Source organism: Crocodylus siamensis, chromosome 9 (genome assembly GCF_052110815.1).
Source record: "Crocodylus siamensis isolate JL-2025a chromosome 9, ASM5211081v1, whole genome shotgun sequence".
NCBI classification, from domain to species: domain Eukaryota; kingdom Metazoa; phylum Chordata; order Crocodylia; family Crocodylidae; genus Crocodylus; species Crocodylus siamensis.
The window spans coordinates 58,066,171-58,078,893 of record NC_143403.1 but is presented as its reverse complement, the minus strand read 5'-3'; the positions used below and the strand labels follow the sequence as shown (position 1 = coordinate 58,078,893).

The following is a 12,723-nucleotide window of genomic DNA, read 5'->3' as shown; positions in this document are numbered from 1 at the left end:
CGAAAACGGGTCTCTGGCTGGGACCATCCTACTGTCTCTTAAACCCTTGGAGCTCGAGAGAAGGGGAGTCGTCTGAGAAGAGAAGAGAAGAGAAGGACAAAACCATTTCTTCCTCCTTCCAGTCCAGCCCAGTGAATTCAGATATCAGGGGTCACTGCCCAGGGCACCTGGACATATTGTTCCCATGGGATTTCTCAGAAGTATAATACATTTCCTTTCATTCTCAAACCCTCTGAAGTGCAGAGTTAGGGACTGGCTCCTGTAACAAAGCCTGAGATTTTTATCACACACCTCCGGCAGGGTCACTGCCTCAGCCTAAATCACTGTGTCCCCTAGGTCTGATATAGGACCCAGAGGTGGGGGGCTTGCAGCCTGGTTCAGCTCGAGGGAGAAGCTGAGGATGGAGTCGGCTGTGTTTGAGGCAGGGCTTTTATCCGGAGCAATATGGGAGCTCAGCTTGTTCAGAAGGACCCAGCAGGGATGCCAAGCCCTGCTCACACGGATCAAATCACAAGCACTTGTCGCTGGGCTGCAAACATCAGATCTTGTCAAAGAAGTTAAGCTCGTGCTGCCACAAGCACCAGTGCTGAACCTGGCTCCTTCTGTGCGAGATTTCCATGTCAGGTTTTCCACCTGCACAACCCTGGAGTAATGTGACCGGAGAAACACGCAGCCAGCATTTAAAGCATGAGTCTTCAATTATGGGAGCAGGGCCTTCCTGAACCTGACCTGAAGGCTCTTGGCAGGTGAGAGAAAACTAGAGGAGCGGTTCATGCCGCAGGAGATGTCCTGAAGAAGGCAAGGAAGCACCATTTCCCTCTGGGCAGGACAGGCTGCACTTCTTTGTTGCAACACATTTAGCTTTTGAAGTATTACCAGCTGTAACCTGAGCCGTGAGTTGCCAGCGGGGCAGAGGTGGTGAAAGAGCAGGAGGGAGGTTTATGTCTCAGTTCCTCATCGGGGTTTATCACTGTGCCTTCACACCGCTGCCAATATACACAGCACAGTAGTAGTCGGCCTCATCCTCGGCTAGGACCCCGGTGATGGTCAAGGCGGCCTTCTGCCCAGATATGGCCCCTGAGAACCGGGTGGGGATCCCCGAGGGCCTGCTGTTGGTGTTGTATATGAGCAGCCGAGGGGCAGAGCCAGGTTTCTGCTGGAACCAGCCAGGATAGTTGCTGGTGGTGATGGCGCCGGTGCTGAGGCTGCAGGACAGAGTGACAGTCCCTCCTGGGGACACTGAGGACACCGCAGGCTCCTGAGTCACCACAGCCTGTGACCAGACCCCTGAAATCAACATCACAAACCCATTATTAACCATTCATTGACCGCATGGACAGGAAAGCAGCTGCCCCCATGACAGTCCCAGCCTGATCCCTTCTGCTGACCTGAGCAGCACGTCATCAGCACCAGGAGGAGCAGGGCACAGGCCATGGTGACAAATCCTGACCAGTTCAGCTTCCTGAGGCAAACTGTACCTGGCTGGGACCCTCAGGGTCTCTCATAAAGCCGCAGAGCTGAGACCGGCCCCTTCATGCAAATCTGCCCCCATCACTGGCTGCTGCGGGTGCATCGCCCTGTCTGGGACGTGTGTTTATTGCTTCTGCTTCCACCGCTCGGAGACCGGGCAGAGCAGAGCCCAGCACCCAGCGCTCGGAGGGGAAGTGCTGTACTGTACATTCCCGTTCATACCCGTGGTTCAACATCCCATTCTTCCTGCCTGATTGTCATGGGAATAGAGGGCAGGCATGGGGGAATATGAGTACCATGTTTCATAGCTTCATTGGTAGGGTTGAAAGGGACCTGAGCAGATCATCAAGTCTGACCCCCTGCCAGGGGCACGAAAGGATGCTGGGGTCAAAAGACCCTGGCAAGGTGTCTATGTAGCCTTCCTTTTGAATACCCCAGGGGTAAGAGAGAGCACCACTTCCCTTGGAAGCTCGTTACAGATCCTAGCCGCCCTAACTCTGAAGTAGCACCTCCTGATATCTAGCCTGAACCTACTCTCAGTCAACTTCTGGCCGTTGTTCCTTGTTACGCCCAGTAGTGCTCGGGGGAACAGGGCCTCTCCCAATGCCTGCTGGTCTCCCTTGGCCAGTTTATAGGATCACCTCCCTGGACCTGCTTGAGATGCATCTGTGGATGCATGACAAGGTGCAGGTGGCCTTCCTGACTCCGTCCCCACATGTGGGCAGTGGGGTCCAACCGAGCCCTGCGGGACCCCACTGCCCACATCCCTCCAGATCGAATATGGCCCGTCCACCACCACTCTCTGTGTGCAGCCCTCTGGCCAATTGGTGACCCATCTGACTGTGTAGGCATCGACACAACAATCTCCTAATTTGTTAACAAGACTGGGGGGAGAGACAGTGTCGAGGACCTTCCTAAAATCCAGAAAGACTACGTCCACCATATGCAACTGTGCATGCTCCCTCACTCTGTTGCATCCTTCCTGAGCAAGATGTCCTGAATTGTAGTTTTTTACCTCCATGACAAACTCTGGTCTCTGCTCTGCCCTGGGTAAAACACCGCGTCACAGCCGGGGCACCAAGCTGACGTTGGTCAGCTAACTCCTGGCGCTGGAGCATGGCCTACATTGTGCCCCATACACCTTTTGAGAGGCCCTTCTCATCCATGATCCAGGTGACTCCAGCAGGGCTTGGGGTCTTGTGCTCAGGACACTTCTTAGCAGCGTCCCCGCATCCCATAATATTGTCCTTGTAGTGGAAAGAGGCCCTGACCCAGATAAAGGTCTAAAAGTGCTGGGTGCTACACCAGGACCTACATGGACGTGGCCGCTGCCTAGAAGAGCACCGGAGAGGGGGAAACTGGCACAACTTGGACACGGGCTGTTTTGTACACACTTATCTGTGAAAAGGATTCAGTGCTTTACACAGTTCAGGTCTCGCCTTCTGCCTGCCCCGATCGTGCAGACGTTGGCAGTGTCCGTGGGCCCGGCAGTAGGAGCAAGACTCAAGAAAGGACTCCGAGTAGAAGGCAACAGCTCCCAGGATGTGTGCAGGGAGCTGGATACGGAGACAGGACGGGGCTGACAGGGAATGCAGGGAGAGACGAGAGCAGGCAGGAGTGCGTCAGACTGTGAAGTGGGTGACAGGGAGGACAAGGAGGAGATTTGATGGGGATGAAGTCAAGTGCCCTGGGAGAGGAGACACTGTCGTTTGGCTTGTTGCTCTTCGGGCTAGTGTCTCCCTCCTCTCGCGATCCTTCTGCTGTTCCTGCTGGTGGAAAAAGCAGGACTGCGCAGGGTCTGCTGCAAGTCCCCAAAAGACCTCTGGGTCCCCACAGGACCAGGGCTCCCCGCGCTACACACCCTCCGTGTGAGACGCTCCCAGCTCTGAAGACTTTACTATCCCAGCAGGGAAGACAGAGAAAAGGATGAATGAGTCTGGCTGGCATGCCCAAGTCACAGGCATGAGAACTGAATAGCGAGCAGCTGAGTCCAGCACCAGGGGCTTAGGGCCAAGATGTCCCTGCCACCCCCCGCCCCGCCCACAGATGGCAGGAAAAGGACATTGTTTCAGAAAGGGCGAATTCAGAAACTGTGAGACATGGAGCGAATCGGCAGTTAGACCATAGAGAAGCGGAAAGCCTTCTTAGCTCATTTCCCTGGAGACCACCTGCCGCTCAGTCATCTTGCAGGAGACTGTGCAGCAAGATTGCCATCTCGTGGTCACGGGAACCCTCTGCTGATACATCATCTAGGAAACCGAGCGGGGCAGCTCTGCAAACATCCTCAGAGATCATCTGCCTCGCTTTATGACCAAGGGGCACAAAGGGAAGCAGCAGGGACAGGCTGCATGTAACCAGTTCACTGCTGGTCACAGCCCCTCCTTCGCCCAGAAATGGTGGGAGGGGACAAAGCCCACGAGACATTTATAAAAGTACTTTGCATTTGAAGCACGTGCAAAGGATCACAATGTGCCAATTACACCCCACACAGGCTGCAAAGTTTGGGAGCTGGGAACCCTAGCAACTCAGAGCTGCAAGGCCTTACCAGCCCATTTAAGTCCTCACCTTATTACTTCCCTAACCAACCCGGTAGAGTAGTCTTTTACAGCACTATTGTACACACGGATGACATTTTCTCTGACTTGTATGGACTGGTTCTCGGTTCTGCTGGTTTACCCAAGTTAAAAATCTGTCCCATTTTCTCACAGGAACAATGTAGGCTAGGGGCAGAGAGGTGGCATATTCCCCAACATAGATACGTAAGATCTGGTGAAAGGGCCAAAATATGTTTCCCAGGAAAATGCCAGAGGCAGCGGTGCTTTTTTCAGCGGTGCTTTTCCAGCGGTGCTTTTTTCCCCAGTTAGTGGGGAAGGGGCCCTGGGTGCCCAGCCACACGTGCAAGGCCCTGCAAGGCACCAGTGGTTTCAAACACAAAGAAACATAAAGGAAAAAAGTGAGACAACCTGAGCAGGATGCTGGCAGCCAGGAACTGCCCCATGCAGGCACAGCCCAGCGGGACACGAGAAAGGAGCGGTAGGAAGTGGAGAAGTCCCAACAGCCTCCAAAGAGAAAACCGGGTGGAACTGGCCCTTCTCTGCGCTCCTCCTGCCTTTGCCTTTCTGTGCCTCTTTCCTCCCTGTCTGTCTGTCTACCTGCTCTGTCTGGGGCAAGCAGCAGCAAGGAGCCTCTCATACACTGAAAAATTAGGGCAAGTTTGGGGTCTGGGTCTCTCTTACCAGCCACAGTAACTTCAGTTTTCACAGGGTCGGAGCCCAGTGTCACAAGAGCCACTGACACACCCCTGTGCTCTCTTTAGGCAGAAAAGGCCTCTTTATCCAGGAGCCCCCAGAGCAGCCAGAGGGAAGGGGATTCCTAGGGCATGTGTGACCTCTTTTGGACAAAATGCTGATGTGTCAAAGGGTGAATGCTCTCCCTCTGTCCCCATCCACAGCCATGCAGGACTCCATAATCTACCAGCCACCTGCTGGCTCTGACCTCCCTGCTGGGCTCCTCCTGCTGGATTCTCTGCAGAGGATGGTATAAACTTAATCCCAAAGCACTAGGCTGTGCTCTAGGGCGGTGCTTCTCCAAGTCGTGGTCCGCAGACCGGTGCCGGTCCGTGAGCCACCAGTTGCCGGTCTGCAGCGAGTTGCCAGGAAAGAAAGAAATATATTTTCAGAAGCATAACATTGATATGTCATAGAGCCACAGTCCATATGTTCCAAACTCCAGGTGACGTCACTGTCCCAGCCGCCTGTGGAGGGTTTAGAGTGAGAGTGTGGTCGGGGGTAGAAAGGTAAGAAAGATTTATTGACTTAAGAAAAACACAACTACTCGAAGTAACAAGACAAACAATGACAGACAAAAGCAATTCGTGTCAGCAACTTATCGGCAGTCCCTCTGATGCCCCATACACAGCAAGCTTCTCTTTCCAAAAAGTTCAGCAAGATCAGGCGTTCCCAGGCAACATTGTCTGAGGGGTGCCGGGAAGGACCCTGGAATGCAGTTCTTGGGCTCCTCGAGGTCCACAGGCCCACTGATCCAGGCAACAGCTAACTAATCCCTTTCACAGAGCTGCATCTTCCTTTTGAATGGTTTCCAAATATTTCAGTTAATTTATAGCTTCTGAAGGACACTGATAACTTAGATTCCTTTTTCTTCAACTGTCCATAGACTGACCAATAGCCATATCCTCGGACCGATACTCTTCAACGTCTTCATCAGTAACTTGGACAAGGGAGTGAAGTGTACTCTGTCCAAGTTTGCAGATTATACAAAACTGTGGGGAGACTTGGACACACTGGAGGACAGGGAACAACTACAGACAGACCTGGACAGGCTGGACAAATGGACAGAAAACGATAGGATGAGATTTAACAAGGAGAAATGCAAAGTGCTGCACCTAGGGAGGAAAAATGTCCAGCACACCTACTTCCTACGTAATGACCTGCTCTGCAGCACAGAAGCAGAAATAGATCTTGGAGTCCTAGTGGACTCCAAGATGAACATGAGTCGTCAGGGTGACGAAGTCATCAGCAAAGCTAACCTCACTTTATCGTGCATCAACAGACGCATGACAAACAGAACCAAGGAGGTGATACTTCCCCTCTATCGGGCACTGGTCAGACCGCAGTTGGAGTACTGCGTCCAGTTTTGGACAACACACTTTAAGAGGGATGTGGATAACCTGGAGAGGGTCCAGACAAGGGCCACTCGTATGGTGAAGGGCTTGCAGGCCAAGCCCTACGAGGAGAAACTAGGACACCTGGACCTTTTCAGCCTTCGCAAGAGAAGGTTGAGAGGCGACCTTGTGGCTGCCTATAAATTCATCATGGGGGCGCAGAAGGGAATTGGTGAGGCTCTGCTCATCAAGGTGCCCCTGGGGGTCACAAGAAATAACGGCCTTAAGCTAGCAGAGAGTAGATTTAGACTGGACATTAGGAGGAAGTGCTTCACAGTTAGAGTGGCCAAAATCTGGAATGGGCTCCCAAGGGAGGTGGTGCTCTCCCCTACTTTGGGGGTCTTCAAGAGGCTGGGGTCATCTAACCCCAGCACTCTTTCCTACCTATGCAGAGGGTTGGACTAGATGATCTATTGAGGTCCCTTCTGACTCCAACGTCTATGAATCTATGAATCTACCTGAAGGGTGTTTCCAAAGAGGATGGAGCTGGACTGTTCTCAGTGGTAGCAGAAAACAGAACAAGAATGAGTGGTCTCAAGTGCAGCAAGGGAGGTTTATGTTGGATGTTTGGAAAAACTCTCTCATTTGGAGGGTGGTGAAGCACAGGAAGAAGTTACCTAGAGAGGCAGTGGGATTTCCATCCTTGGAGGTTTTTAAGGCCTGGCTCAACAAAGCCCTGGCTGGAATGTCCTAGTTGGAGAGTGTCCTGCTTTGAGCAGGGGGTTGAACTAGATAACTCCTGAGGTCCCTTTCAAACCTAACTTTCTATTAATCAGTGTTTCTATTATTTCCACCCGTCAGAGGGGTCAGAGCAGAGAAAGTTTCAGTCACACTTCCCCATCTGACTGTAAACACTCTCAGTCCACACTAAACAGTAATAATATGCATCATCCTCACCTTGGACCCCAGTGATGGTCAAGGCAGCCTTCTGACCAGATATGGCCCCTGAGAACCGGGTGAGGATCCCCGAGAGTCTGCTGCTGGTGCTGTATATAAGCTGACGAGGGGCAGAGCCAGGTTTCTGCTGGAGCCAGCCAGGATAGTTGCTGGTGGTGATGGCTCCGGTGCTGAGGCTGCAGGACAGAGTGACAGTCCCTCCTGGGGACACCGACACCGCAGGCTCCTGAGTCACCACAGCCTGTGACCAGACCCCTGAAATCAACATCACAAAGCCATTATTCACCATTCATTGACTGCGCTGACAGGAAAGCAACTGCTCCCATGACAGTCCTAGCTTGATCCCTTCTCCTGACCTGAGTAGCACGTGATCAGTGCCAGGAGGAGCAGGGCACAGGCCATGGTGACAAATCCTGACCAGTACAACTTCCTGAGGCAAAAGTCTCCCCGGCTGGGACCCTCTGAGTCTCCCTTAATGCCCTAGAGCTAAGACCGGCCCCTTCATGCAAACCTGCCCCCGTCACTGGCTGCTGCGGGTGCATCGCCCTGTCTGGGACATGTGTTTATTGCTTCTGCTTCCAACGCTCGGAGACCGGGCAGAGCAGAGCCCAGCGCCCAGCGCTCGGAGGGGAAGTGCTGTACTGTATATTCCCGTTCATACCCGTGGTTCAACATCCCATTCTTCCTGCCTGATTGTCATGGAAATAGAGGGCAGGCATGGGGGGATATGATTACTATGTACATGCCCCCCTCACTCTGTTATATCTTTCCTGAGCAAGATGTCCTGAATTGCAGTTTCTCCACCTCCATGACAAACTCTGGTTTCTACTCTGCCCTGAGTAAAACACACTGCTTCACACGTGGGGGTACTGCTGACATTCATGGTCCTAACTCATGGTACTGCAACATGGCCTACATGGTGCCACACAGATCGGGTGAGGGGCACTTCTCTTCCATTACCCAGGAGTCTCTCAGAGGGTTTGGGTTCTTACGCTCAGGCCATCTCTTTTTAGCACTGTCCCCAGCCTTTAATGTTCATGTGATTGCTGTGGGTAGAGGCCCTGACCCTAATAATGCTCCAAGGTACTTAATGCTGAACTGTGGCATGCAAGGAGATGGCGGCAGGCTTTAACAGGGCTAGAGAGGATGAAGACTGGGGAAAGCAACTCCATCAGGCATAGACAGTTTTGTACACACTTGTTCTGTAAGAAATATTTTTGCCGTTTTGGTCTGTTCTGGCTTCTGCCTGTTTCTCTGAAAATCCTTATGTAGCCAATGTCTTTGGGCCCAGCAGTAGAAATAACTCAGGAAAGGCTTCTGAAGATCAGGCAGCAGCTGTCTGGATCCCTGCAGGGAAGCTGGTTGCAGTCACAGAACTGCATTGAGAGGGATACAGAGAAAAGATGAGAGCAGCCAGGAGCAGTTGGTCAAGGTGTGAAGGCCTTGATGGGGAGGACAAGAGGGCAATTTGATGAGACCACTATTTACCTGCCCTTGGAGAGGAGACACTGTCATTTGCCTTGTTATTCTGACTCGTTTCTCCATCTTCTCATTCTCTTTCTGCTGTTCCTGCTGGTGGAAAAAGCAGGACTGTGCAGGTTCTGCTGCAAGCCGCCAAAAGACCTCTGGGTTCCCTAGAGAATGGCTGACAGAGATTTCTTTGTATTACACAGAACCCAGAAGGCTTCATGTGGGACCGGGGCCTCCCAACACTGGATACACTCATTACAAACAAGCAAGACAGAGGAAGGGCAGGAAGGAGCCTTGCAGACATCCCCAATTTAATGTCAACAGAACTGAGTGCTGACAGTTTGTGTCCTGCACCAGGGCCTCAGGCCCAAGACCTCCGTCCCCCTTATCTCCCTTGGTCAAGAGTCCAAGGACAAAAAGACAGCAGGAAAAGGACATTGTTTCAGAAAGGACCAATACAGAAACTGTGCAAGGTGGAGCAAATCAACAGAAGTGGAAAACTTCATTGCCCATTTCCCCCAAAGCCATCTGGCATTCACCCTTGGTGTTGCATAGGGGGTGCACCCTCACGACCCCCTACCCACCGCCCACACTGCCAGCGGCATCTGGGGGGGCTCCCCGCTTACTGCTGCAATGCTCCCACTGCTGCTAGCACCGCCCTGCTCCCCCAGCTGCCGAGGGCACGTGTCATTCATGCCCACATCACTGCAGATCTGTACAGCGAGATTGGCATCTGGTGGTCGTGAGAACTCTCTGCTCATACATCATCTAGAAAACAGAGTGGGGGAGCTCTGCAAACATAAGCATGATGATCTATTGAGGTCCCTTCTGACCCTAACATGTATGAATCTATGAATCTACCTGAAGGGTGTTTCCAAGGAGGATGCAGCTGGACTGTTCTCAGTGGTAGCAGAAGGCAGAAGAAGGAGCAATGGGCTCAAGTGCAGCAGGGGAGGTTTATGTTGGATGTTTGGAAAAACTCTCTCATTTGGAGGGTGGTGAAGCACAGGAAGAAGTTACCTAGAGAGGCGGTGGGATTTCCATCCTTGGAGGTTTTTAAGGCCTGGCTCAACAAAGCCCTGGCTGGAATGACCTAGTTGGAGAGTGTCCTGCTTTGAGCAGGGGGTTGAACTAGATAACTCCTGAGGTCCCTTCCAAACTAACTTTCTATTAATCAGTGTTTCTATTATTTCCACCCGTCAGAGGGGTCAGAGCAGAGAAAGTTTTAGTCACACTTCCCCACCTGACTGTATCACTGTGCTGAGCACTCCCTGTCCACACTAAACAGTAATAATCTGCATCATCATCAGCTTGGACCCCCGTGATGGTCAAGGCGGCCTTCTGACCAGAAATGGACCCTGAGAACCGGGTGGGGATCCCCGAGGGCCTGTCATTGGTGTTGGATATAAACAACCAAGGGGCAGAGCCAGGTTTCTGCTGGAGCCAGGCAGGATAGTTGCCAATGCTGATGGCACCAGTGCTGAGGCTGCAGGACAGAGTGACAGTCCCTCCTGGGGACACTGAGGACATCGCAGGCTCCTGAGTCACCACAGCCTGTGACCAGACCCCTGAAATCAACATCACAAACCCACGATTAACCATTCATTGACCGCGCTGACAGGAAAGCAACTGCCCCCGTGACAGTCCCAGCCTGAACCCTTCTGCTGACCTGAGCAGCATGTGATCAGCGCCAGGAGGAGCTGGGCACAGGCCATGGTGACAAATCCTGACCAGCTCAGGTTTCTGAGGCAAATGGGTCCCTGGCTGGGACCCTCTGAGTCTCCCTTAAAGCCCCAAAGCTGAGACCGACCCCTTCATGCAAATCTGTCCCCATCACTGGCTGCTGCGGGTACATCGCCCTGTCTGGAACGTGTGTTTATTGCTTCTGCTTCCACCGCTCCGAGACCGGGCAGAGCAGAGCCCAGTGCACGGCGCTCAGAGGGGAAGTGCTGTACTGTAGATGCCCATTCATACCCGTGGTTCAACATCTCATTCTTCCTGCCTGATTGTCATGGGAATAGAAGGCAGGCAGGGGGGGGATATAAATACTACATGCAATTGTGCATGCTGCCTCACTCTGTTATATCTTTCCTGAGCAAGATGGCCTGAACTGTAGTTTCTCCACCTCCATGACAAACGCTGGTCTCTGCTCTGCCCTGGGTAAAACACTGCGTCACAGCCGGGGCACCAAGCTGACGTTGGTGAGCTAACTCCTGGCGCTGGAGCATGGCCTACATTGTGCCCTGTAGACCTTGTGAGAGGCACTTCTCGTCCATGATTCAGGTGACTCCAGCAGGGCTTGGGGTCTTGTGCTCAGGACACTTCTTAGCACTGTCCCCACATCCCATAATATTGTCATTGTAGTGGAAAGAGGCCCTGACCCAGATAAAGGTCTAAAAGTGCTGGGTGCTACACCAGGACCTACATGGACGTGGCCCCTGCCTAGAAGAGCACCGGAGAGGAGGAAAACTGGCACAACTTGGACACGGGCTGTTTTGTACACACTTACCTGTGAAAAGGATTCAGTGCTTTACACAGTTCAGGTCTCGCCTTCTGCCTGCCCCGATCATGCAGACGTTGGCAGTGTCCGTGGGCCCGGCAGTAGGAACAAGACTCAAGAAAGGACTCTGAGTAGAAGGCAACAGCTCCCAGGATGTGTGCGGGGAGCTGGATACGGAGACAGGACGGGGCTGACAGGGAATGCAGGGAGAGACGAGAGCAGGCAGGAGTGCGTCAAACTGTGAAGTGGGTGACAGGGAGGACAAGGAGGAGATTTAATGAGGATGAATTCAAGTGCCCTGGGAGAGGAGACACTGTCGTTTGGCTTGTTACTCTTCGGGCTAGTGTCTCCCTCCTCTCGCGATCCTTCTGCTGTTCCTGCTGGTGGAAAAAGCAGGACTGAGCAGGTTTTGGTGCAAGAGTCCAGGTCTTCTGCTGTCTCAGCCTGGCTGCTTGAGGCTGGGAGCAGCGGGCTAGCAGATTGGCTGTTGGGGGTCATGCTTCCCACATTGGCTTTGGCATCCAGGTAAAGACACAGAGAGTCGGGGAGAGAGAGAGATAGAGTGTCTGTGTGTGTGAGTGTGACAGAGCAAGCGAGAGCATGGGTGCACACCCAAAGCGGGAGGTGTTTGGGCAGCCGGGCTGGGGTGGGGACAGGGGTCTGCGAGTCAGGAGTGTGGAGCACCAGCAAGGGGTGGGGGGTAGGATACTTCTTTGTGGGAGTGAGGGGCAGTGGCAGGGCTGGGGTCAGTGGGTCCAGAGTGAGGGGCAATAACAGGACTGGCAGGGAGGGCGGGAAGGGGACACGGTGTGGCTTGTCAGTGAGGGGCAAGAGAATAGTCAGGGGCAGGGCACTGGCATGTCACTGCCCCCCCTCCCCCATGACAGGTGTCCTCATTTTTGGACCTGGAAATATGGTAACCCTACCTTTAGGTTCCCTAAAGATTTGTTTGAATTGCACTATTCCGCAGAAGGCTCTGTGGCAGAATGCCACCTTGGTTTCTCCTCAAAATCTCTGCCCTGTGACTCTGTGATTAGATGGGCCAGCACGGAGGATTCACACCTCAGCCTGTCTCTTTAGGTAACCTGAGCTGGCTGCATTCCTGAGGGACGGGGGGGACACCTGCTCCCTCTGCCTACGTGACTTGCATCAATTACCTGGGTGGGGGGTTTCTACCTGGGGATCTGGAATCTGCCCGGTAACAGGTGATGTATTTCAAATTGGTTGGCTGACAGCCAACCGGGGCTGACCTCCACTGGCCCAGATGAATGAGCTCACAGGGGCTGTATAGGTTGCGGGGGGAGGAGGCTCTCTCTCTTGGGCCATGAGGTGAAGCAGCAGCAAAGCAGGGGAGACAGAAGAGCCTTGCCATCGGGACCCAGCTCTCTCTCACCCCCAGACTCCAGAGGGGAAACTGGAGAACTCTGGAAGATGCTTGTGAGTAAGCTACTCAATTGCATTAGATATCTAGCTGGCAGTAACACAGATGCGTGATCAAAAGGCTACCGCAGCCACACTGTTTGCTCTTTAGGATTTCTAAGATATTGCTCAGTCCTGTACCCTAGTTTCCCCTACCCCCTGTAATCAAAAAAGTTCTCCTTTTTGACTGGTGTGGGAGACTTATTGAGGGGTGGGTCTAAATTATGCCTCTGAGACCCCTTAGGTCTGCGGACTAAGGGAGACTTTGCTTTTTGCCCCCTGACTT

At 53.0% G+C, this 12,723-nt stretch overlaps 1 pseudogene and 1 gene segment (V, D, J or C); both read right to left on the bottom strand.

Annotated features, from left to right (window-relative positions):
- Positions 1 to 967: 967 nt before the first annotated feature.
- LOC149857684 (immunoglobulin lambda variable 8-61-like) lies at positions 968 to 1,434 on the bottom strand. The segment is given in 2 exon segments: positions 968 to 1,287; positions 1,389 to 1,434. Coding segments are annotated over 2 exon segments (366 nt in total).
- Positions 1,435 to 6,974: 5,540 nt separating this feature from the next.
- LOC149857683 (immunoglobulin lambda variable 8-61 pseudogene) lies at positions 6,975 to 10,233 on the bottom strand (annotated as a pseudogene).
- Positions 10,234 to 12,723: the final 2,490 nt, after the last annotated feature.